At 45.5% G+C, this 26,089-nt stretch overlaps 1 protein-coding gene across 9 annotated transcripts in view; it reads right to left on the bottom strand.

The window, feature by feature from the left end:
* Positions 1-3,265: 3,265 nt before the first annotated feature.
* The window catches only part of Heatr5a (HEAT repeat containing 5A), a 97,034-nt gene continuing 74,210 nt past the window's right edge, over positions 3,266-26,089 (bottom strand). For 4 of the 9 annotated variants that reach the window (XM_050138798.1, XM_050138801.1, XM_050138799.1 and 1 more), the window contains 12 exons: positions 25,869-26,050; positions 24,579-24,647; positions 21,433-21,612; positions 19,125-19,347; positions 18,179-18,424; positions 16,400-16,542; positions 14,117-14,264; positions 13,249-13,521; positions 9,619-9,843; positions 7,061-7,215; positions 6,039-6,252; positions 3,266-4,805 (listed from right to left, as the gene is read on the bottom strand). In XM_050138798.1, the coding sequence (XP_049994755.1) occupies positions 4,501-4,805; positions 6,039-6,252; positions 7,061-7,215; positions 9,619-9,843; positions 13,249-13,521; positions 14,117-14,264; positions 16,400-16,542; positions 18,179-18,424; positions 19,125-19,347; positions 21,433-21,612; positions 24,579-24,647; positions 25,869-26,050 (2,363 nt within the window). In that variant the 3' untranslated portion in view covers positions 3,266-4,500. Of the gene's footprint in view, positions 4,806-6,038; positions 6,253-6,296; positions 6,746-7,060; positions 7,216-9,618; positions 9,844-13,248; positions 13,522-14,116; positions 14,265-16,399; positions 16,543-18,178; positions 18,425-19,124; positions 19,348-21,432; positions 21,613-24,578; positions 24,648-25,868; positions 26,051-26,089 lie in introns of those variants that run through there. The other 5 variants (XM_050138800.1, XM_050138802.1, XM_050138803.1 and 2 more) reach the window with 3 other exon arrangements.

Below are 26,089 nucleotides of genomic sequence, written 5' to 3'. Positions count from 1 at the left end.
TCACAAAGGGCCTGTTGATTAGCAAAGCAAAACAAAAGCAGTTAGTTCCCTAAGCTAGACGGTCTATTGACGGTCTATTTTTAGAAAAGCTTTGGGTTGAAACAAAGTCTAGATGCTGTCCCTTATGGCTCAAGAAGTGGGGAGCCTCTTATTATAAAACATAAGACTTTGGCTGGCGAGATGGTTCAAGGGCAAAGGCCTTGCTGCCAAACCTGACAGTCTGTTACAACTAGCCCGTTCTGTACCATGATGAAGAGAGACAAAACTTAGATATTTTTAAGGATTTTAATAATAATCACATAAGTGAGTCACCAATGAATCATGGCTCCAGGGCAAGGACCTGGGAGCCTTGCTTCTCCTGGTGGCCCCAAGCAGGGCATATAAGCACAAAAACCACAGACCCTTGTTTTCAAATTAGTTACAATTTCTCCTAATCAGGAATCAAAGACTGGGACTTTCCTTGTGGGTTCCATCATTGTCAGCAGACACAGTTGGCCTTTCCGTCCAACCAATCAGATTCATTTGTTCCTTGTGATGTTAGGAACAGCCACAATGCCTCTAGAGAATCAATGACATTTGTATGGCTTCAGGATGAGGTTGGTCAGTCACTGCAAACTTCTCAGTTCCCCTACAGGTAAAATGGAGTCAAAATGGCAGTTCTCTGGCCAAGGCACTTTAGCTCCCTTCCTTTAGACCTGTTTGTTGATCCCTGAGATTTATATGATGGAAGGAAAGGCCTGATTCTTGCAAGTTGTCCTCTGACCTCTGCTCATGTGCACAGACACTAAATAAATGTAAAAATAAGGAAGGAAAACAACTTGACAAAAAAAGGTTTTTGTGTACACAGGTGCAGTGCCCGAGGAGGCCATCGGAGGGCGCTACATTCACAAACCGAAGTTACAGACCTTTGTGAGCCAGCCACCCTCTGGATGCTGGCAATTGAACCTGGGTCCTCTGTAAAAGCAGCCAGGGCTCTTAAACACTGAACTATCTCTCCAGCTCCTGATTCAAAAATTTAATTTTATAGGTTTTTGGAGCCTTTTTATCCGTTTAGTTTAAGAAAAGAATTTCTTCCCTCATAACCAAAACTAATACCACAATTAGAAACCAATGGGGATTCTTTTGCAAATTGTAGCAAAGGCTCTTGGGTTTGGAGTCTTTTCTCTAAGCTCAACCCTATGAATTATTTCACTGCAGTTTCTCTCTCTCTCTCTGCCTCTTTTATGTACTTCTTTTGCTGTTTTAGAGACAAGGTTTTACGTGCCTGCTAGTGGTCTCTAAGTCACGATGTAGCTGAGGATACCCTTGAACTCCTGATCTTCCTGCTTTCGTCTCCAAGTTTCTGTGGAGCCGGGGACTGAACCCTGGGCTTCAGGAATGCTAGGCAGGCGCTCTGCCAACTGAGCTACATCCTCAGCCCCTTTTCTTTCTGTCGTTGTTTCTGTGTAGCCCTGGCTTCATTAGACCTCGGTAGGTGGACCAGGCTGGCCTGAACTCGCAGTGATCCACCTGTCTCTGCCTCCCGAGTGCTGGGACTAAGGATGTGTGCCATCACATGCTGTACCCAGGCTACGCTTTACACTTTTCCCTTTTCCTTTTTAAAGTGACTTATTGCTCCTTACACAAGTTGCTGGTGACTGTTAACTTTGCAAAATTAAAATTCTGTTTCCATGCTTTATTATAGAAATCTGTATACCCAATATTAACCCTTTCTATGACAAACTTTTTCCTCCCGAGACAGGGTTTCTCTGTAGCTTTGGAGCCTGTCCTGGAACTAGCTCTTGTAGACCAGGCTGGTCTCGAACTCACAGAGCTCCTCCTGCCTTTGCCTCCTAAGTGCCAGGATTAAAGGCAGGCACCACCACCACCCACCTGGCTTCTATGACAAACTTTTAAGCAATGGGTTACATAGAATAAACTACTTTATTAGTAGAAACAGTTTGGGGGGCTGGAGAGATGGCTCAGAGGTTAAGAGGTCCTGAGTTCAATTCCTAGCAACCACATGGTGGCTCACAACCATCTGTAATGGGGTCTGGTGCCCTCTTCTGGCCTGCAGGCATACACACAGACAGAATATTGTATCCATAATAAATAAATACATATTTTTTTTAAAAAGAAAGAAACAGTTTGGTTACAAGGGGAGAAAAGTTTGACCAAGATAGTTCACTGAAAGCCCTTCAACAAGGAACGCATAAGCCCCTAAAACAGTGATTCTCGACCTTCCTAATGTTGGGACCCTTCAATATATAGTTCCTCATGCTGTGATGACCCCCAACCATAAAATTATTTCCATTGCTACTTCATAACTGTAACTTTGCTACTGTTATGAATCATAATGTAAACATCTGTGTTTTCTGATGGTTTTAAGGTCATCAGACTCCAAAGGGATTGTGACCCACAGGTTGAGAACAGCTGTCCTAAAGGAAGCCTTAGCTTGATAGGGTCAGGCTGCAAGACCCTATTGCGGATTCCAGCATGGGAAAGACAGGTTCAAGTGCTCAGCCATTAATAGTTTTCTTATCAGTAATATTCTCAGATAATAGCTAAAGACTTAGCACTGTCAACTAAGATGATGGATTTAAAAACATTATGCCATAAAAATGAGCAGAAATCATAATATTAACAACCAAATGAAACAATTAAAAATGGATAAAGCAATAAAAGCCCCTTTACCCACACACAGGCGAGTGAACAGTCACTAAGACAGTGTCTAAGAGCCAAACTAACAGATTTCAGTCACTATCTGGAGAGCACCGGGGCTGCACTCACTCTCCTTGGTAAAGGAGTTTGCTCCCGAGTCAACTCTGGCTCACAGCAGAGCACTGTAGGTGCTATTGCTGGCCAACCGTCACTCAGAATGTCCATAGTCGATGGCACAGAGGCAGGATTGCTGGGCACAGTCTCTCTGAGGAAGCCATGCAGATGGAGGAAAGCTGGCAGTACCCTGGACTGACGGACTACCCTGGAGTAGTGACAGACAGCAACACAGACGGGTGAGGTAGAAGTTAAATTTCCAGCACAACACAACATGCCGTTAGCCCAGGCCTGGAAGGAGATGGAGTCCGGAGTCACAGAAAGAACCAGGGAGAAGGAAGGGCATTTCAGATGAGGAGACAGCAAACAAATCTCCAAGCCCGACAGGAGACACTCACACCACTGCAGAGGATGCTCTGGGGCACCAAAGCCAAGTTCAGGGGGACTGCGGCGAGCCTGTGAGAAAAACTGGTCACCTTTCCTGGATGAAATAATTCAAGATACAAGAACATTACAGAAAATTAGCTTTATTTGTGGAGTATAGAAAAGTTGATCATAGTGTTAGAGTCTGTCAGATGTTCTGCACTCTGAAAGCTTTACAAGAGGCTTACATACAAACATAATAAAATAGAGTCCATTGCGAGGCTCCTGCTCGAGGCGGTCTTCTCAGCTCTGCGCACGCCTGTCCTACCGTCTGTGGATAAGAACAGGATGCTGCATTGCTCCGACACACGGCTGACTCACGCAGTACAATACTGAAGTGGAGGCAAGTTAGCGGTCATGAACACAGCCAAAAATATTTTTCCACCAATATGACTTTATCATTATATTTTATATTAAAATACATTCTGTGTTAAAAAAAACGTATTTGTATTCATCCAAGTTCTAAATTTGTCGTACTAAATTTGATATTCATATAATCCCATATCGATAGAGACATGAATCTACATTAAGCTCAACATGAATGACTTCCACAAATGAAGACAAACGAACGGAACAGAGGTAACCGGAAATCCACTGAGGAGCAGCGGGAGGGAGAAGGCTTACAAATATCAAAGCCCTGTGCACTCAGCAGAGACTGGCTGAAGACAGCGCAGCCTCAAGCCCTACGGGGACGCTGAAGCGGCCTGCCCCAGTATCTGTGGGTAATTCTAGAGCTGGTTCTGAAATAGTGTTCCGACCACTTATTTACTATTGCCATTATTAATATTAATGAGCTTGTTTGTTAATTAATTTCTTTTTTGCGGGAAGTTTTATATAGTCCTAGCTGGTCTGGAACCAGCTGGTGTGGAACTTTGGTGCCCCCCCCCCCTCATTCCCTGCTCTCAGCCTCATGTGGCTTGAGAAACACAATGGACTTTGATGCTCGCACTGAATAGGCAGGATTCACATTAGCACTGGGTGCGGGGTGGGAGCTGAGGCAGAGCACACTGACGTCTGTCAGAGTCGGACAGACGGACTCTTAGAAGAAATCCCCTCATTCGCAAACCCGTGCATTACTTAGTAATTGGGATCTTTGGCACTTTCTTGAAATGCCTGGCAAGAATTCTGACAGTTCCCTGGTCTTAGTCAAGAGAAACCAAACCAAAGCAAAACTGCCAAGAATGTTCAGCTTTCAGTCACTCCTGAATTAGAGCCGTCGGCCAGACCTCCAAGTGCACTTGTGTCTCCAGTTTCACTTTTGTCCCCGGAGCAAGGAAACAATCAAGCATTACATTAAGGTGCCCAGTGTCCAGAAGAGCAGCGTCACAGGAAGTGAGTCTTTAATTGGATGCTTGAGTTCCTGCCCAGGCTCTTGGCGTGCTTAGAAGGCGGCTCCACTCGGACGCTTTCCTGATTGCCCTTCACAGCAGCCTCCAGCCTGGCTTTCAGGGCCGGGGAGGACGCCATGACAGTCCTAAACACTGACGAATGTCGAGGTCCAATCTGCATGAGATTCTGCAAAGCGAAGTCATGCAGACTTCTCCTAACTGAAGATGCTGATCCCAGCGCCTTCTCATCCAGAAGGAAGGAGATGAGAACAGGGAGAAGGCAGGCCACCAGCTGGGAGCCTGCGGGGGAGGAAGGGGATCAGGAAGGTTAATGAGCCTCACTTGGGGCTAAAATAACCCCGACTCTCCTCACATTATATTATTTGTATCTGGGGTTATCATACCTGCTAACAGTGCATGTGCGTGCACGCGTGTTTAGAGCACACGGCAGGTGGAGGCCAGAGCTCACCATGTAGGTTAGGCTGGCCAGGAAGCCCTGGGAATCGCCTGTTTCTGACTCTTTGGCACTGGGATTACAAGCAGCCTTCACCTACATACCACCCGGCTGTTTCTGATTTTAGGAATAGCCTGGCCCCAAATTCACTGAAGATGACAGGAAAACTTCCTATCCCCTGAGCGCTGGGATTACTGGGCTCTGATGATTGAATCCAGGTCCTCACGTTGGCAAGGCAAGAACTTCAATGACTGAGCTAGCTCTCCAGCTCGCTCTTTTAAAAATTAACTTAATTAAAAATTCCACGTCTCCTATATTCACACCACTTCTTCTTAGCCTCTCCCATGTTCCCAACTCTCTTTCAAAGTCACAGCCCCTTTTCTAAAAAATTGTTGTGTGTGTGTGTGTGTGTACAAAAATGAACACATAAATAAGATCTGCCCAGTCAATTTCATGTTGCTTGTACACAATGTTTTTAGGGCTGAGCACTTGCTTTGGGGAGCTCATCTCCAGGGAAGACTGAGTGGGCTCTCTCAGTGTTAACTGCTTGTAGCTCTGCATCCAGGGCTGGGCCCCATGGGATTGCCCTGTCTCTTTATCCTTTTTAAAACAGTCTCACCCTGTGGCCTAGACTGTTGGCAGTCTTCTTGTCTCCACTTCAAGAGCGCAAGAATTACAGACATGTGCCACCATACCTGGTAATCTTTTTTATTTTTTTATTTTTTCAAGACAAAGTTTCTTTGTAGTTTTGGAGCTTGTCCTGGAACTAGCTCTTGTAGGCAGGCTGGCCTCGAACTCATCGAGACCCATCTGCCTCTGCCTCCCAAGTGGTAGGATTAAAGGCGTACACCACCACTGCCGGGTTCTGATGATCTTTTTTGTCTGTTGTTTTTGAGACAGGGCCCTGACAAACCTTTAGCCCCAAGAGATCCTGCTGCCCCAGGAGCTTGAGAAACTAGATTTTGAGAAACTACAGAGGTCATTGTGGTCTCTCCTAAGAGCCTTCTGAGGAAAGGGCAAAAAATATAGTGTTATCACAGACACCGGGGAGAGAGCTGGGACTTAGCGCTGACACTCACGGTGCTGTTCTTCGGCAACGGTGACCAAAGCTCCCAAGACCTTTATTCCTTCTTGGAAGATGTGCAGTTCTGCGGTGTCTTCAGGCTTTCTCTTGTCTATCTCCTGCAGCTTCTCCACAATGGAAGACGCTAAAGAGTAAATGTATGGGTAGGAAATGGCTGGATTTGGATACTGAAAAATGGAATGCAGGAGCTGATAGGTCTTCATTTGTACCTAGTGAGGCCAGACAAAAATAAACTGTAGATTTAAAAAGCCGTATGAATGACTATATTTTTAATTATGTATATGTGTGTGGATATGGGAATGAGTGAAGTGTCCATGGAGGCCAGAAGAGGCATCGGCCCTCTTGGGAGCTGGGATACAAATGCTGTGCACTGCCGAAGTGAGTGCTGGGAACTGAGCACTGCTCCTGGGAGGGCAAGGAGTGCTATTAACTGCTAAGCCACCTCCCTCCCCTTTGACAGTTTTCACTTGGGAAGGGGATCCTGGCCTGAAACACCCTGTGTGGTCGGGACTGGCCTTGGGCCCAGGGCATTCTTCCTCCTTTGTGTCCCCAGAGCTGGGATTACAGGGGTGGCTACCACTCCTGGCAAATTATACCATTTTGTTTGTTTGTTGTCTCTTCTTTTTCAAGGCAGGGTCCCTCTATGTAGACCAGGCTGGCCTTAAAACTCACAGAGATCCGTCTGCCTCTGCCTCCCGAGTGCTGGGATTAAAGAAAGGTATGTGTCAGCACTGCCTGGCTCCTCTAGTTTTGAGACAGAGTCTCATGTAGCCTGGGCTGGCCTTACAGGCCTATGCTACCATGCTGTGTTTATATAGTGCTGGGATCACACGGAGGGCCGTGTGTGCTAGAGATGCACCCTACTTACGGAGCCACAAATCCAGTCCTCCCCGATACGTTTTGTAGGAACAAGCAAAAGCACAAAGCACAGTGTATGTATGACAATCATAAGGACAAAGTCTCCAAGTCTAGACAGATTCCTACTGCAAACAGCTCTCTACTATAAAAGACATTCACCACAGGGTCTCCGCTCTCCAGGGCAGCCTTAAATTTCTCAATGCAGCTCTTCTGAAGGCAGGGGACGGTCGTCACTTCTGGACTGGCGGACAGAATGAACACCGTGACAGCAGTAAGGAGACTGACTTCATCAAGGTCCTGATGCGCTCCGTCCACTGAAGAGAAATGAGCGTTAGAAGGTCATATTCACCACCGTGTCTCTCTTTAGTTTGGTAGCTCCATTTCTTTCCCCTACAGACAAACCGACTCTAAGAACCGCTGAAGGCTGGAGGTGCAGCTCCACGGTGGAGCACTTGATGGCATAGGCAAGGCCCTAGGTTTTTAAGCCTCTCAGGTGTGTGGAGGGGTGGACTAGCACATACTTGAGACCGGCTGACTTTGGATATATATGTGTATCTTCAGTTTTCTCACAGTAAATGGGACATGAGAATTGGGTGAGCTAACCTTTATGCGTGTAGGTTACATGTTACTCCTATGTACAGTGCTCTATGATGTGAGTTTTGTTTTGTTTCTGGACAGACTATGCAGGCCTTTGAACTCTCGGCCTCAGTAGATCTCTCCTGGGTGACTGGCACACACACATCGCTCTGTGCGGCCCGCTGTCGCTGCTATAGGTGCCTGCTAGTGCCTGCGCCACTGTTCTGCATTTTCCTCCGTACTCTGTTAATACTGGTGCCGGGTAAATATCTTAGCGCGCTGTCTACATATTCCACTCCTCAAGAGTGTGCAGTCGCTGGTGGCGGTGGTGCACATCGGTAGGTTTTGCTGAAGGAGGCAGAGGCAGGCGGATCACAAGTTCGAGGCCAGCCTGGGCTACACACTAAAAAAAAAAAAAAAGTGTGGAGGCCACACTAGGGTGTGAATGAATTTCTCTCTCTCTCTCTCTCTCTCTCTCTCTCTCTCTCTCTTTCTCTGAGGCAGGGTCTCATGTAGCTTAGGCTAGCTTCAACTTGCTATGTAGCTGAGGATAACCCTGTTTCTCTGTGCAGCGCTGGCTGCCATAAACTAGCTCTGTAGACCAGGTTTGGCCTTGAACTCAGAGATCTGCCTACCTTTGCCTCCTAGGATAAAAGAAGTCCTAGGATAAAATAAGTAAATTTTTGATCTTCCTGTCTTCATTTCTCAAATGCTGAGATTACAAGTATATAATACCACAGCTGGTTTATGAGTGCCTGGGACTGAATCCAGAGCTTCAGGCATGCTAGCCTACTAGGCTACATCTGTGGTCTACTTTTGAGACATGGTTTCCCTCTGTAGCTTTGGCTAGACCTCAATACGCAGACCAGACTGGCTTCAGTGTTCAGTGGTCTTCCTATCCATTCTCCAGTGCTTAGACTAGGGTTACAGGTGTGTACCATTTTCTGTTTAAATAAGTTACCTTCATTTTCCAAAGTGATATTCTAATTAAATATTTTTAATGAAGTAGCTATATATTATTTTGAAAGGGAAAAGTATCAAACTTAACTTACTAAATTACTTTTTTTTAGCTTCTTGGGCTTCTGCCTAAGATCAAGTGATACGATTAAAAACAATCCGCACCAAGGAAACAGGGTCTCACATAGCTTTAATATGTGGCTGCTGACATTTCCTGTCCTGCAGCTCCCCTGGGTTTACAGGCGGGGACAGCACAGCAAGTGTATGCAGTGCAGGGGCAGAACCCGGGGCACGGACATGTCAGACAAGAACTCTGTCAGCCAAGCTGCACACCCAGCCCACCAGAAGGCTGTTACATAGAGACAAATGACACACATAAACAGCAGCAGCAGTTATATTAATTCAATAAGTACTTAAAAAACACGTGCCAGCAGTCCTCTTAGGCGATGAGACTACTTCACTATCAAGTGGGGATCCAATAATGACTTTAGGTTCAGCTGCTTTTTAATCCTGGCTCAGTCCATTCTCCAACTCCTTTTATCTCTTAAATATGAACTTTCACTAGTGGGGCTCTGAAAATAAAACCTTCTTGCCAGGTGTGATGACATGGACTTCTAATGTAAGCACCGAGCGGGGTGATGCTGAGTTCAAAGCAATCCTGGGCTACCCAGCAAGATTCTGGTTGCCTCAGGGAAACAACAATACATCGACCGCATGTGTCTTCCTTCTGAGGTCTGTCTGTCCAGGAGAAGCCCACCTGGACTTCTGTCTTCAGCTCTTGCCTGCACCAAAGCATTCCCTGCTCGGCACTCTGCTTTGACTCTTTTATTTATCTTTTTCCTTTTGCTTTTTTTTTTAAGACAGGTTTTCTCTGTGTAGCCCTGGCTGTCCTGGAATTCTCTCTGTAGAACTCAGAGATCCGCCTGCCTCTGCCTCCCGAGTGCTGGGATTAAAGGTGTGCGCCAGCACTTTTCTTTCCTTAGGCTTCTGTGACTAAATTCTTTTGAGTCTCTTCATCTTGATTTGGGTCCTCTTCCTGCTGCCCAAACTCAAACTGAGTGAATCACGCCAACTGTAAAGAGGACAGGGAAGGCGGGGCTCCACTGAATACAGAACACAGTCTACCAAATGCAATCAGCTGAGCCGTGCCCCTCCCTTTCAAACCTGCCACCAGTCCTGCTGACCTGGACTCCAACAGTCAAGCACAGTCGCTAGGGCATTCTGCAGGAGGCTGGTCCAAGCTGCATGGCTCTTCTCCGCTCGGGCCATCGGGGAAGTTAAGATTCCTTTCAGAGCTTGCAGGGAGGCTGTGACTGTTGAGGACAACTGGCCCCCAGGTAACTTCACAGCAGTTTCTCTGAGGACTCCAATTGCAAGGTACAATATAGTAGGGAGAATTGAGATACTTCCTGCAAGAAAGGAGTAACATGCATTTCAGCAGGTATGTTTTCTCAAGTCCTCATGGGGGGCTGTAGAGACGGCTCGTCAGTTAAGAGCACTTGTTGCTCTTGCACCGACTGGGGTTATGGCCTCTTCTGACCCACATGAGAACCAGGAATGCACACAGTACACAGATATATGTTCTGGCAAGACACCCATACACATAAAATGAAATACATACAGCTAGAAAAACAGTTGTCAAGGAGTACCAGTCTTAGAGGCATCCAGTGTCGGCTGTCATCTCTCTGGGCCCAGAGCACACAGCTCCGCACTACTGCCCATGTGCTGAGGGTTTCTTCTTCAGCACCAACTCATCCTTTCCAAAGCACCACTCACAGAACAAACCCTAGAGCATTGCTTATAATTACAGCCTTTGAGAGAATTCAGTAACTCAATCAAATTAAAAAGACAAAAACAAGAGTCTGCGATTAGCCTACACTGGCTAGCCCCAAGCCTTCTCTTCCGTCCTAGTACTGGTACTATGAGTGTGTGCCAGTATGCCCAGCTCTTTTTAATGTGGTTCTTAGGATTCAGCTCAAGTCCTTAAGCTTGCCAGGCAATCATCTGATCATCTGAACCATCTCCCCATCAACTAAGACTTTACAGTTGGTGCCCTGTGGCGCACGCCTTTAATCCCAGCACTTGGGAGGCAGAGGCAGGCGGATCTCTCGAGGCCAGCCTGGTCTACAAAGTGAGTTCCAGGACAGTCAAGACTACACAAAGAAACCCTGTCATGAAATAACAAAACAGCAAAGAAACAGGTTTTATGGCCACTAAGGAGCTGACATTAGTTCAAGTTTAATGTTAACATGGGGGCACAGGACACTCGAGGCTGAGGTAACAGAGTCATTCTGTAGCCTGAGCTGGAGACAAAATTCAAGATCAACATAAGCAAGTTAGTGAGATCCTGTTTCAAAATGTAGGTTAAAAAAAAGGGGGGTAGGGCTGGAGAGATGGCTCAGAGGTTAAGAGCATTGCCTGCTCTTCCAAAGGTCCTGAGTTCAATTCCCAGCAACCACATGGTGGCTCACAACCATCTGTAACGAGGTCTGGTGCCCTTTTCTGGCCTGCAGGCATACACACAGACAGAATATTGTATACATAATAAATAAGTAATTTTTTTTTTAAAAAAGGGGGGGTAGGTAGGGGAGAGAGCAGGGAAATATCTCAATGGCCAGGTACCTGTCTCAAAACACATGAAGTCCTATATACCAGGAAAAAGCAAATTAAACTTTTCTGGCTATTTCTTAGTAAAACTCAACTCTTCTCTCTGTCTATCTCTCTCCCCACCCATCCACCCATCCATTTTTCTGGACAAGGTTTCTCTTGTAGTTCTAGCTGTCCTGTCTTTGTAATCAGGCTGGCCTTGAACTTGAGGATCCACCTGCTTCTGTCTGAGATTCCATCACTGCTGGCCCACAGATCTTTAAACTAAGAATTCTTTCGTATTTATTTATTATGTGTAGGGGTGCATACACACCACAGTGCACATATGGAGGTCAGAGGACAACTTGCAGGAATTAGTTCTCTCCTTCTACCATGCTGGTTCTGACAGTGAACTTTGGGTTGTCAGGCTTGGTGGAAAGATTGGTGACAGATTTTAAAATATTTTTGGGGTGTGTGTGTGTGTGTGTGTGTGTGTTACTGGGTATCTTTTCTTTCCTTATTTTCTGAGACAGTCTCTCAATAAATCTGGAGCTCATCAATGGATAGGATGGCTGCCTCATGAGCTCCAGCAATCTCCTTGTTTCTGCCTTTTTCCCCTCCCGCAGCACTGAGTTACAGATGTGCAGTGCACTGCTCGGCTCTTCTCTTCTTAGTTACAGATGTGCACTGCACTGCTATGCACGGCTCTTCTGAGTTACAGATGTGCACTGCCATGCTCGGCTCTTCTGAGTTACAGATGTGCACTGCTATGCTTAGCTTTTACAAGGGCTCTGGGGATCTAAACTCAATTCTCAGGCTTGCATGGCGGGTGCTTTACCAACTGAGTAATATTTTCAGTTCCTGTGCTAGATTTGGTATAGAACATATATTTTAATTGGAAATAAGATACGTTTATACACATATTAACTTTTATATACAATAGTCACACATAATGCACTTACATGTTGGAGAACACTATAGATCTTGAAATAGAAATAGCATATATACATACACAAAGAAAGCTCAGTATGAGGTTTCTAGGGAAACAACTTCTGATACGGTGAGACGGGAGCTGAACTTTGAAAGAAGACACCTGAAAAGCGGGTTCTGTGCAGTATGGGCTGTAGGAGGCTGATGACCTGGATTTAGTCCCTAGAAGCATAACCAAAGCTGGATGTAGTGGTGGACATGTGTAACTCTAACATCCTTAGTGAGATAGAGGCCGAGTCACCTGGAAGCTTGTAGATCAGCTACCCACGGGACACAGCACAGCGACAGGAACGGAGCCGGAAGAACCGACTCCCGAAAGGTTGTCCTCTGACCACTATGTATGTGGCAGAGTGGGCCTCCCTGACCCAGCTTTAGGTCATTCTGGCTCACAGAGAGCATGAATGACTGCAAACAGCAGGGTGAAGAGGAAGCCTCCTGGGATGCAGTGGATTCGGGAGCACCTATGGAGAGCCCTGAAAGCTATCTGAAGACCTGAACGGATTTGGTCTGTAACAGAACAAGGCACTGTGCACTGAAAGGATGCCCAGGACTACTGCTTGATTGACGATACTGCTCAGACCTGGGTTCAGTGCCTGGACCAGAGTAACAAGGTCACTCATAGCAAAAGCGCTCATCTTTATATTTGCTATGCATTTCACTATTTATTTATTTATTTATTTATTTATTTATTTATTCATTTATTCATTTATTTATTTATTTATTTATTATGTATACAATATTCTGTCTGTGTGTATGCCTGCAGACCAGAAGAGGGCACCAGACCTCTTTACAGATGGTTGTGAGCCACCATGTGGTTGCTGGGAATTGAACTCAGGACCTTTGGAAGAGCAGGCAATGCTCTTAACCTCTGAGCCATCTCTCCAGCCCCCCATATTTCACTTTCACTTTTTGGTGGAACAAACTAGACTATAAAACTAATCTTACAAGATTATAAAAACGACTCAAATGTTTGGTTCAATGGGAAAATAACCAGCAACTAGGCTGTTTCTCGCTCTAGGGTAGTGGTTTGCAACCTGTGGGTCACAGCCTCACTGGGGGCCACATATCAGATGTTTATATTACGATTCATAACAGTAACAAAATGACAGTTATGAAGTAGCAATGAAACAATTTAGTGGTGGGGGGGTCACCACAGCATGAGGAACTGTTATTCAGGCGGCCCAGCATTAGGAAGGCTGAGAACCACTGCTCTGGGGCAATTGCACGACACAGCATACCTTCAGGAGAGCACACCGCAGGAAGCTCAGCGAGGATGACCAGGGCAGCTGTGACCAGTCTACTTCCTTCCTCTGACAGGGTCTGTGGCTTTGCAGCTTTTACTCTTGGGCTACCTGTCAACTTAGGGTTTAGTTCTGGGAGTTGTCTAACGAGGATGCAGACACACAATTCCAGGGTTGCAAAGACCAGCGACTTCCCAGGCACAAGTCCTCCCGTGTCCTTCCCTTCACCAAACTCTGGCACGGTTTCCTTTTCAGAGGCTCCGTCATCAACTAAAAGACAGGGAACAATGGCTTGAGAAATGCTGTTTGTTTGGCTTCAAGTAGATGGCAATGCACTTTATTTCTGGAAGGGAAATGCATTTAGTGGCTCAAGTGTGAGGTGTGAAAAGCTGAAGGAGAAAGCAGTTCTCAAGTTAAAAGTGCTGCCCTCACTATGACTTCCCACTGCAATGGATAAAACAAAACAAACAATCCTTATAATTCACTCAGCCTTCAACAGTGCTGGTTTGAACTTAGCTCCTTGTCGTTACAAATGAGAACCTGACAACAGTAACTCCAACGGTGACTCTGTCAAGTTACGGATTGAGAGAGGCTGGGCACTAAGATCAGAATCCAAGTCTCTGACGCCCTTAGAAGCTGTACCCCCGTCCCTCGCTGCCTATCTCTGCACTTCCACTTTCTATGTACAGATGCTCCCTCTGCCCTAGGTCTAGCAGTATTGAGACTGCACAGCGATACCGAGCAATACTAAAAACTGCTGCACTGCACTGTACAGTGCTTGGTAGCGTGGAGAAGTCCTCCATTTGGTTTAAGCTCCAGAACTGGCACACGAGGAGAAGCTGTGTCGTTAAGAGTTAATACTTACCTTCTGCGCTTCGTCTCTTTTCCTTCACAAGTTCTTGAGCGGCACAGATAATCTGCCTTACCACTTCAAGAGAAGCCAACTGAATGGAAGGCGACTCTCTGGTCAGAATTACTCGGTGTAGTACATTCAGCAATTCAATACCCAAGTCCTGTCAGAAAATAGAGTGGACACTATTGGAAATGACACTTCTGTGTGTGTAAAAGTAACAATTCTAAGTGCCACGACAAAATTTAGAAAAAGAGAATTTAATAAATTCTTTTTTTAAAAAAATTATTTACTTATTTATTATGTATACAGCATTCTGCCTCCATGTGTGTCTGCATCACAGAAGAGGGCACTACATCTCATCACAGATGACTGTAGGTCATCATGTGGGTGCTGGAAATTGAACATAGACCTCTGAAAGAGCAGCTCTTAACCTGAGCCATCTCTCCAGCCCCAATAAATTCTTTTTAAAATAAATCCATTACCATAGCAATAATGGTAGATATCAACACTTCTGTTGTTAGTTTGGAGACAGTCTTATGTAGCCCTGCCTGGCCTCAACATGCCAAGGATGACCCTGAACTCTCGACCCTCCCGCCTCTGTCCCCATAACGCTAGAATTTCAGGTGTATATCACCATGCCTGGCTTGTAACATTTCAACCAATCTCAGAACATTCCTGGCTCATTTTGGTGGGAGATGGACTATGACAAAAGATCATTTTCATTCAAGTTCTAACATGATACTGGAGGCACAGACAAAAGCATAACGGCTGCCATGTAGGCTCTATGGCTAATACTAAAGCTTCCTTGATCTTTACAACACCCTGGGAAGTCCCTGCTCCATTTCCCCTTCCTTTCTCTAAGATTTTATTGTGTTTTATTTATTTATTTTTATTTTTGATTTTTTGATTTTCGAGACAGGGTTTCTCCGTAGTTTTTGGTGCCTGTTCTGGAACTAGCTCTTGTAGACCAGGCCAGCCTCGAACTCACAGAAATCTGCCTGCCTCTGCCTCCCAAGTGCTGGGATTAAAGGAATGTGCCACTACCGCCTGGCCTTGAGTTTCATTTTATGTGTATGAATATTTCACCTGAACCAATGTGTGGTGTTGGAGTTAGTCAGAAAAGAACATCAGATCCTGTGAAACGTACAGGTGGTTGTGAGTGGGTGCCAGGAACTGAACCTGGGGTCTCTGCACGACAAGCAAGTGGTCTTAACCACTGGAGCCTTCTTTCCTGCGCCTTCCTTTTCTTTTTCATTAGTTATTCTGGTTGCTGTCTTTCATTTTTGAATAATCTGAGTGAATCTGTCACTAATAAATGCTCGTTTGAGGGTTGGAGCGATGGCTTAGGAGTTGAAAGTACTTATTGCAGCAGAGACTGGCATTTAGTTCCCAGCACTCACCAGGGCTGCTCACAAGGGCCTATACCACCAGCTCCAGGAGTTATCTCTGAGGGCTCCCTCACAAACATGCAAATATGCACAGGCACACACCCATCCATACACATAAGTACCAATAAAATGTAAAATTATTTGTTTGAATGCATACAGAAAGTAGCCAGATTCAGAGGCACACATCTTTCAGAGGCAGTGGCGGAGGCATATATGAGTTCGAGGCCAGCCTGGTCTAGTGAGTTCCAGGTTAGCCAGGGTTACTTAGACTCTGTCTTGAAAAAAACCACTTCACACCAGAAAAAAAGAAAAAGGAAATAATCACAACACAGTTTATAATTTAGTCAAGGTCAATTTAACTCAGATAGAACTCCAACTAGCGCTTCAAGCCTAATTAGTGGTAGTACTAATTAGGTAAGAGCTTAGAATCACAGAACCTATTTACCTTAAAGCCAGAGTCAGCAGTAAGACAAATGGCACCCACTGCTAAAGTGCCTCCCTAACCCCATTTCCTCTAACTCTGCAGCCATCCTCATACCATAGCCAGACTGAAGACCAGGAAGAGAGCCCAGACAACAGGGATATTTTCACACCATGTACACTGTCTCTTAGGGGAAATGCAAGATAAGCTAGAGACAAGTGAAAAGACTGGGTTCCGGAGAAAAGAAAAGAAATGATTGCAACACACAACAATGGCTACTGCGCTGGACAAAGCAACACAGGTCCTTCCTGCATGGCAGAGGGCAGAGTGCACGGTCAGAGGCTTGGCTGTTCCTGGGCTACCAAATCCTTGTGGCATCCCAGGGCTGGCCGTGCCCCTCTTTTCCTTTAGTGATCTTTGCCGAGATCTCCACCATAGTGACCTGAACACATTCCTGTTCTCTGAAGCCCACAGACGCCTACTCACAGCACAGTGTATCACCTGGTCACTGCCGATTTTAGATCTGGGCCACGGGACATCGAGGAGGACCTGCAGTGCCCGCAGGCAGGTGGTGATGCTCTCCATGGTGGCATCCGAGCGCAGGGAACACAGGAACTCCACGCTGATTCCTGGGAAAGGCAGAGAAGAGGCTTCTGAGAGTTTGTCCAGACTGTTAGATAAGTCCACTGCGGTAAGACACACGCAGCGACTTCGCACAAGTAAACAGTAAGACAGCTTTAGGTCTGTGTGGGTGTGACATGCACTCACAGTCACCTGGTCGAGGCTGGCCTTGGACTTGTCTTCAATTCCTGATCCTGCTGTCTCTGCCCCCAAGTGATGGAATTAAAAGTACATGCTATCACACTTAGCTAATTTTCTTTCTTTCTTTATTAATTAAAAATAATTTTAGTGGCTGAAGAGATGGCTCAGTGGTTAATGAACACTGGCTGCTCTTCCGGAGGACCTGGGTTTGATCTCCAGCATCCACATGGCAATCACAACTGATTACAACTCAAGTTCCAGGGCAGCTGACACCTGGTTCCCATGGGTACGGAGCATGTAAATGGTGGGCAGAATATATGCAAGCAAAATACCATACACATAGAATAAAATAATAATTTTAAAATTAAAAAAGTGTGTGTGTGTGTGTGTTATGTGTGTGTGTTGTGTGCGCGCGCACACGTGCAGGGGCCTACAGATACCAGGAGCTGGAGTTACAGGTGACCGTCCATAGCCTGAAGTCGGTGCTGAGAACTGAATTTAGGTCCTAGAGGAGCAGCAACAGCTCTTAACTGTGGAGCTTCCTGATTTTCTTTTTAAAAAGTCACTGGGCATACATTTTTGAAACTTTTGGGAACAACACAATGAAAACATGCATGCACATTCCAATTTTTTTTAATGTATATAGCAAGAAATTCAGAATATCAGTAGGAGCGTTCCTCTTGTAAAAACTGTGGAGCGGCTGCAGAGACAGCTCAGTGGTCAAGTGCACACAGAGCCCTTCAGAGGACCAGAGCTCAGTTCCCAGCACCCACACTGGCAGCTCAATGTCAAGAACTCTAGTTCCATGGGAGCCAAAGCCTCCTTCTGTCTCCAGTGGGTGTCTATACTCACAGGTACACACAGTCACAGCAGGTAGACACGCACACACACATAAAACAAAACAAACAAAACAATGGAAAACCGAATGGGGTGGCACAATTTTGTAATCTCAGACTTGAGGGGGGGAGATAGAGTCCTAGGCCAGCCTGGGCTACATCCGAGATCCTGTCACAAAACGACTCCCTTCTTCCACCAATCAAACAAAACTTTTGTAGAAAGAAAGGGACTAAACTTCTCTTGTAATTTGTTATTTATCAACTTGACACTGTAGCCACCTTGTAATAGGATTCTAGACTTATTTAATACAAGTTTTAAGTTTATAAAATATACACAATACCTTCCTTCCTTCCTTCCTTCCTTCCTTCCTTCCTTCCTTCCTTCCTTCCTTCCTTCCTTCCTTCCTTCTTTCCTTCCGTTTTTCGAGACAGGGTTTCTCTGTAGCTTTGGAGCCTGTCCTGGCACTTGCTCTTTGGACCAGGCTGGCCTCAAACTCACAGAGATCCGCCTGCGGCTGCCTCCCGAGTCCTGAGTGCTGGGATTAAAGGCGTGCGCCACCACTGCCCGGCAACTCAATACCTAGTTTCAATAATGATGTCACTAGCACCCAGCAAGGAGGCACAACTCAAGAGTAAGCCCTCTAGCACTGCCAGCCCTTTTGCTGACCTAGAATCAGATGGAACCTGTCAGTGTAGACATCCTCAGGGGACTTCACCGCAGCCCCAGACGACGATGAGCCCTGACACATGGACGTGGGAGTTACAGGCCTGGAGAGATTGGCAGCGCCCTCATCCGGGTCAGTGAAGCCTGTGCTGGTGAGCCACAGTGCTGCAGCATGGAGGATGAGCACCCAGGAGCTGTGGTAATGCAGCTTTGCGTTTTCGCTAGCCTCCGCTGTGTAGAAAGTACCGCCTGCCAAAGGAGGAAGCAGTCGGTGGGAACAGGGAAAAACTGTGGCTAACCTCTGCTGCTCAGCAAGTGCATCTGTAACTCTTCCCGGCAGTTCCCAAGCTCCCCCACCCCCCAGTACTTTCTGATTTTATCAGCACTGATGAGCTGTCTGTTCTCGGGCTCGACATACATAAACCTTCACTATACTCTGTTGGTGACTCATCTGGGTTTTTTTTTTTTTTTTTGGTTTTTGGTTTTTGCTTGTTTGATTTTTTGCTTTTGCTTTTTTCTTGTTTTCTGAGACAGGGTTTCTCTGTAGTTTTGGGGTCTGTCCTGGAACTCGCTCTATAAACTAGGCTGGCCTTGAACTCACAGAGATCCTCCTGCCTCTGCCTCCGCCTCCCGAGTGCTGGGATTAAAGATGTATGCCATCACTGCCCGGCTTTGTGACTCATCTTACTGTTTGAGGCCAGCATGGTCTACAGAGTGAGTTCCAGGACAGCCAGCGTGTTACACAGAGAAACCCTGTCTCAAAAGACAAAATAGAGCAAATTTCTAGCTGTCTACATTAATGCAACTCTTAGCTGTTTACCCCACGAATACAAATTGTCCCAGGGGAAAATGTTTCAGCTAAGCATCATATACGCACATACTCTAGGAGAAATTTTGGGATAGAAGTTACTGTCACTCTAGGAATTAGCAGCTTGTTTTACCTCCTTACCTTCAACAGGAAGTTGAGAGGCAAACTCTGCAGGCAAAGTTAAGAGAGCAAAATCCTGCAGGGCAGCAAGCCAGAGTTTGCTTAGAGTGCCCAGGTCTGCACAGACCAAGTCAAGAAGACCATCAGCCGAAGGGGACCCACTTCTCACACTGTCTTCTGAGTTAATAGGAGTCTTTGAAGTTTGTTTGTGACTTTTATGTCTTTGTACAGCAATTATGTAGACCTGTTAAAAGTTTATAAGTAGAAGAAAAATCTTGTGTCTGATGAAGCAATACAATGTTATTACGTGAGAACATTCAACTTGAAATGCACTGTGGTATCAAGAAGGCATGTAGGGCTGGAGCGATGGCTCAGCGGTTAAGAGCACACACTGCTCTTCTAGAGGATCTGAGTTCGACTCCCAACACTTCCATCAAGTGGCTCACCACTGCCTGTAACTCAAGTGGGGGAGGCGGGAGTGAGTAGACCCCACACCCTCTTCTGGCATCTACCACCACCCACACATGCACTGGCAGCACACACACCATATGATTAGCAAAAATAAAGTGTTGAAATTATTTTTTAAAAAGGCATGTACGTATAAACACATACAGATTGTAGAAAGATAAAAAAATCATTTCTGGGAAAGAAGAGTTGGCTCAGCAGTTAAGAGTACTGGCTGCTCTTGCAAAACCTGGGTTCAATTCCTAACAGCTATATGGTAGCATGCAACCATCTGTAACTCCAGTCCCAGGGGAGCTAATACCCCATTTTGACCTCTACAGACAACAGGCACATGTGTAATACACACATATGCATGCAGGTAAAACATTCATACACATAAACTAATAAATGAATCTAAAAATAAATTCCATGAGATATCTCGGAGATAATAAGCACTGTACACACCCTGCCAGTGTGCACTTCAACAGCCACGGCAGCTACCAACAACAGCACTCCAGGTTAACCTAATCCCCTCATCACGGGGCTGCAGACAGCCACTTCTCAACTCAACTGTGGGTACTAAAAATATGCTTACTAAAATTACCACTAAGCCATTATAAAAACGTTTACTTAAGCCGGGCAGTGGTGGCACACGCCTTTAATCCCAGCACTTGGGAGGCAGAGGCAGGCGGATCTCTGTGAGTTCGAGACCAGCCTGGTCTACACATCTCACTTGGACGTCTTTGGTTTCCCTTGCAATTGGCTACTACTTAGCACTGTGACACAGGTGGTGTCTCAGCATTTGAGAGGCAGAGGAAAGAATCAGTCTCATCGCCAGTCTCAGCCACATGGGAGGACCTTGCCTCAAAAACAAAACATGCAAACTCCAAACAACACTAACAATAAAACCAAAACAACAACCAAACCAAACCAAACCAACAAAATACCCCAAACCAACCCAAGTTAGGGTATGGCTCAGCCTTACAGGCTTTACCTACCATGCCTGGTTCAGTCAAGGAACTGGCTTCAATTCTTGGCAACCACAGAGATCAACAAAAAACCCTCCCCTGCCAACAGTGTCAGGATTCAGGAATTATGTTGCCTTTGTTACCTGGCAGGATGCACTCAGGCAGCACCCTGGCTAGCCCAGGGTCCCTTTAAGAGACAAGATCTATCCATTCCTGCTCTCTTTCTGCAAGCAGGTCTCTGCCCCGCCCCCCCATCACCTTCCCTCTCTTCCATCCCCTTCCCTCTTGTCTCAATAAATTCTCCACAGAAGCTCTGTATACATAGCATATTTGTCTGTCCCTTACTGGCTGTGGGCTCCCACATGCTGCCAAAGTCCCTCCTGATGTGGGAGTGTCATATCAATCTGTTGATTTCATTGGTTAAGCAATAAATAAACTGCTTGGCTCTGATTGGTTGGAACATAGGTGGGTGGAGTAAACAGAACAGAATGCTGGGAGGAAAAGGAAGTGAGGTAAGACTCCTCAGACAGACTCCATAGCTCCTCTCTGAGACACACGCGATGAAGCTCCGACCCAGGATGGACGTAGGCTAGAATCTTCCTGGTAAGCGCACCTTGGGGTGCTTATGCACAGATGATTAGAAATGGGCTAAATTAATATGTGAGAATTAGCCTAGAAGAGGCTAGATAGAAATGGGCCAAGCAGTGTTTAAATGAATACAGTTTGTGTGTTGTTATTTTGGGCATAAGCTAGCAGGCGGCCGGGGTGCTGGGGATGCAACCCCGCCGCTCCAATTACAACACCCTCCTATCCAAAATCCTAACAAATAGGACTTTGTATAATTGTATATACAGCCTAGAGTGTTTACAGGTGTCTGGTAGTTGCCATAATTCCCACTGTAAACTAAGAGCACCAACCTCCGCCCAGGCTTTCAGCACAGCCAAGATCTCCATGGTGGAAGCGCTCTCGTTATACAGGTGGCTGAGAGCTTCTTTCCCAGCCTGTACTTTCATTAGGGAGGAGACAAGCAGCTGATGAACTCTGCGGAGGTCACTGAGGTCACGTACAACTCCACTTGCTATCCACGCACTGCAAACCTGGTTTCGAGGAGACCAGAAGTCAGGTTTAAGAATTCTGTAGTTCGTCTTTGTGAGCTTAGCAGAGCCCATCCAAATCTTAGGAACTAGCCATGGAAATGTTTTTTTTTTTTTATTTTTAAATGATTTATTTATTTTTATTTTATGTGCACTGATGTTTTGCCTGCATGTATGCTTGTGTAAAGATGTCAGATCCTCTGGACCTGGAGTTACAGACAGGTGTGAGTGCTGGGAATTGAACCCGGGTCCTCTGGAGGAGCATCCTGTGCTCTTAATTGCTGAGCCATCCTCCCAGTCCAGATTTTTTTAAACCAAGAAACCTAATAGAATGTAGCAGACAAAGAATCAAAGCTGGGACTTAAAAAATGAACAGAGACTAAGGCTAAAACAACAAAACAGTGCTCTTTAGGGCGTAAGGTGAAGAGTGTGAGAGACCCATATGCAAACATTAAACTACGAATCCATAACCACAAACTTCTGGATAAATGTTTTAAATAATATTCTAATCTTTAGTATCTTATCTCAGTATTTAAAATTAAGAGGCTATGTGGTTACCTAATGTGACTTAGTTAAAAGACAAAGACTTAATATTTAGAACCCTGACGAAGCTGGGTGTGCTGGTGCATGCCTTTAGTTTCAGTGCTTGGGAGGCAGAGGCAGGGGGATCTTTGTGAGGCCAGCCTTGTCTACATAGCAAGTTCCAGGTCATGAGAACTGCACAGTGAGACCCTGCAACACAACAAAACACAACACTCCAAGGAAGGCTTCGTTTTCATCTTTGTTTTAGCAGTGCGAGGGATTGGACGCAGACATGCCAGGCAAGTGTTCTCTTCCTGGGCACTAAGAAAGATTTTGATCCTTCTAATAACAGTTTATTTTTATTTAAAAACAAGTCAAAATCACCACAACTAAACACTATTCATATTTTGCAATGCAGGTTGACTATAGCGGCTTATGCCTATATCCCAGCAGTAGGGAGGCAGAGGCAGGAGTTACAGGTCAGATTTGGCTACAACAGGTCCAGTTCCTAAAAACCAAAGGATGTGGTAGTAGATGCCTTTAATTTCAGTACTCAGGAGGTAGAGGCAGGAAGATCTCTGTGAATTTGAGGACAGGCTGACCTATATAGCGGGTCCGAGTCAGTCAGGGTGGCAGAGAGATCCTGCTTCTAAACTAATTGACAAACCCACAACACAAAACCAGAGGGAGTAAAATCTGCAATGCCTAACTAAAGTTTGCCAATTTTTTAGGGACTCAGTGCTTTTCCAGATGCCATGGTAGCTCTCTTTCTAGAGAAAAATATTTTTGCCTTGTCCATATACAGTTGGCCTTTGACTAGCTATTTTTAAACTTCATTATTTGCAAAGGCAGTAAGTTAGGAAAAGCTGTACTCACTCTTGTGGTTCCGGGAGGAGGCAGAAAGCCACAGTCCTACTCAGTGACACCATCACAAGGGGAGCAAGTCAGCTGCCTGGTGCCAGGTTGCCCAGGAACAGTGACTGAACTGACACACTACATGCATTTTCTATTTGTGATAGAACCCTATTTTGTTTATTCGTTTTTCAAGACAGAGTTTTCTGTGTGATAGCCCTGGCTGTACTGGAACTGTGTAGACCAGGCTGGCCTAGAACTCACAGAGATTCTCCTGCCTTTGCCTACCAAATGCTGGGATTAAAGGTGTGTGCCACCACTGCTCAGAACATAACTCTGTTTACATAGAGAAGAACATCTATTCATTCATTCATTTATTCATTTTGGGTTTTTCAAGATAAGGTTTCTCTGTGTAACTTTGAAGCCTGTCCTGGAACTCACTCTGTAGACCAGGCTGGCCTTGAACTCACAGAGATCCGCCTGCCTCTGCCTCCTAAGTACTGGGACTAAAGGTGTGTGTCACCAGCACCTGGCCTACATATATTTATTTAATTCTTGTCTCATTTACTAAGATTTCAGGTGGTTTACAAAAAGAACACTGATACAAAGAGATGCCAAATTAAGGGCTTTGAGCAAAATTTCCTTAATACACAGTCCATTAATAATGCCTGCACTCAAATAGCTCCAAAATTCAAGCAGGTGAAAAGAAGGTGAATGCTGGGAAGGCGGCCTAGTGACAGAACACACACTGTAGATGGCACGCACGAGGGCCCATACTCAACTGTAGCACGAGACAGCCTCTAAGAATAATGAAAAGAACAAGAAAGATGAAGGAACTGCTGCAAGCTGAGTTTCTGTGCTATGTCTATAACTTTTCCTTCGGGTCACCTATTGGACAGGACACTAAGAGGCTCACACCCATGCCAAGGATGCCTGCTGTTTCCAACTGTGTCACACAGCTCTTAGAGACAGGAAAACATGTTTAACTTTGCTTGAAATGCCAACCTGTGCTCTCCTGACACACTGTTTTTAGTCAATCAAAGTCTAAATAAAAGTCTGGTAGCTCATAATGCTGCTGGTAATGGGGAAGGCAGGTGCTTGCATACATTGCTGGTGTGTTTTATTAATCTGCCCCTTTCTGACCTTCTCCCCTCCCCCCATGCAGTGTATCCACTGGCAGGCCCTATGCGGGATGACTTGATGTGGCAATATTTTTACTTTATTTTTTGGTTTTTCGAGACAGGCCCTGGATGTTCTAAAACTCACTGTGTAGAACAGGCTGACCTCGAACTCAGTGTTAGATATGCCTGATTCCTGAGTGCTGGGATTAAAGGCCTGCGCCACCACACCCAGCTGTGACAGTATTTGTACAGGAACAGAACAAACACCGACAGGCTCATCAGCATACACTGTTCTAGTAAACTGGGACTCTCGCAGCCTGGGGCACCATGCACTGGGGAAGAAGCAGCTGTTCCCCAAATGTCCAAAGGAAAGAAGAAGGGTGTGCCAATGTGACTCTGAGACTGGAGCTCAGAACGTAGCCCAGGCTGGCTCTGGACTCCGCCTCTTTAAGTTTCCACTCTGTATCCACTTACCTGACAGGCCTTGGCAGTGATGTCAGGCGGTGTCTCTGAAGTGAAGGCTGGTCTAAGAGCTGCTCCAACCTGACGAGGAATCACAGGATTTGACAAACATCAACAAGAGAGTATCACTATAACATTGGAAATCATCCTTTCAGGATAGGTTTCATGGCCCATTACTCCTGTCTGCCTGATACGACAGCACATTTCTGCCTCTGGGGAAGGTCTGTGTTTTGCTGTGGAGCTAGTAACTGGCTCCAGGTACCCAAATCTCTCAAGAGTTCCGCTAAAGAGGGGCTATTTTCTGTATAAAGATCTGAGTGTGGGAAGAATCGTCTTGTTACCAATCAGAGGTGTGTGTGTGTGTGTGTGTGGGGGGGGTGTACTTGCCAAACTGTGTTTCTTGCACCTGGAGTTCTATGAGGACATAACCAAGCTGGTATAGTACTGTTCCAACACGGTAATTCCATGCACTGCAGCCCTATGCATACACTGGCTTTGTTTGCTGGGAAGAAGTGATGGAGCTGGCCACCCAACTAGAGAACTGTTCTACAGGGTCTGCTTATTCCTATCTATCACCAACTACCTGTCAATCAACCGACAGATTACAAGATGGGTGGTTCTACTTCCATCCCTGGACTATTAAACACAGAAAGGTCATGAAACCAGGTTCTTTTCTAAATGTAGAAAAATAAATCCCGAGGGAGGTTGCATGTGGCACTCCAATCTGGGAGTAAGGAAGGCAAAGCATGTACGTAGCCCGGCATTTACTGTTATGTTGCTTACTCAAACATTCTGCAAAAAATTTACCTACTAAAAAAGTCCGTTCCTGTAAATTAAAAAGGTCTTAATTATAAAAATTAATCCTTAAGGTTATAAGCTACTATTTTATTTTTTTTAATATTTATTTATTTATTATGTATACAATATTCTGTCAGTGTGTATGCCTGACAGCCAGAAGAGGGCGCCAGAACTCTTTACGGATGGTTGTGAGCCACCATGTGGTTGCTGGGAATTGAACTCAGGACCTTTGGAAGAGCAGGCAATGCTCTTAACCACTGAGCCATCTCTCCAGCCCTAAGCTACTATTTTAAATATATGATTTTGCTTTTACTTGAAGCTTTATCAAATGCTAGCTATTAGATTTGTTCTACAAATACATGTATTTTCTATGCACCGATGTTAAGGGCCACGGGTTAGAAGAGAGTCTTTATGAACTAAAAGGTGACATGAGATGACTTCGTAGCTTTTATCGGTGTGTGTGCAAATAGTAGTACCAGGAGAGCCTGAACAGGTGACGCTTACATTGGCTTGATACTGTTCCAGAATAACATGACCTGGAAACTCTGGCTCTGCAATATCTGCAAACCGCCGAATAATAACCAAGAGCGTGTCAAGGCCAGAGAGACGCAGCTGGTCACTATGGTCTGTCGCAGCCATAAAAGCCATGCGAATTAGGTCAGCAAGGTGGAGCACCAAAAAATCATCTAGAAGATGAAAAATATGCATTATCATGAAGAAGAATA

The sequence above is a fragment of the Alexandromys fortis genome, unplaced genomic scaffold (genome assembly GCF_014885135.2).
Source record: "Alexandromys fortis isolate MF-2015 unplaced genomic scaffold, M_Fortis_MF-2015_v1.1 scaffold_35, whole genome shotgun sequence".
In the NCBI taxonomy this organism is placed as follows: Eukaryota; Metazoa; Chordata; class Mammalia; order Rodentia; family Cricetidae; genus Alexandromys; species Alexandromys fortis.
The sequence above is the reverse complement of the archived record's forward strand: the minus strand, read 5'-3'. Positions and strand labels throughout refer to the sequence as shown.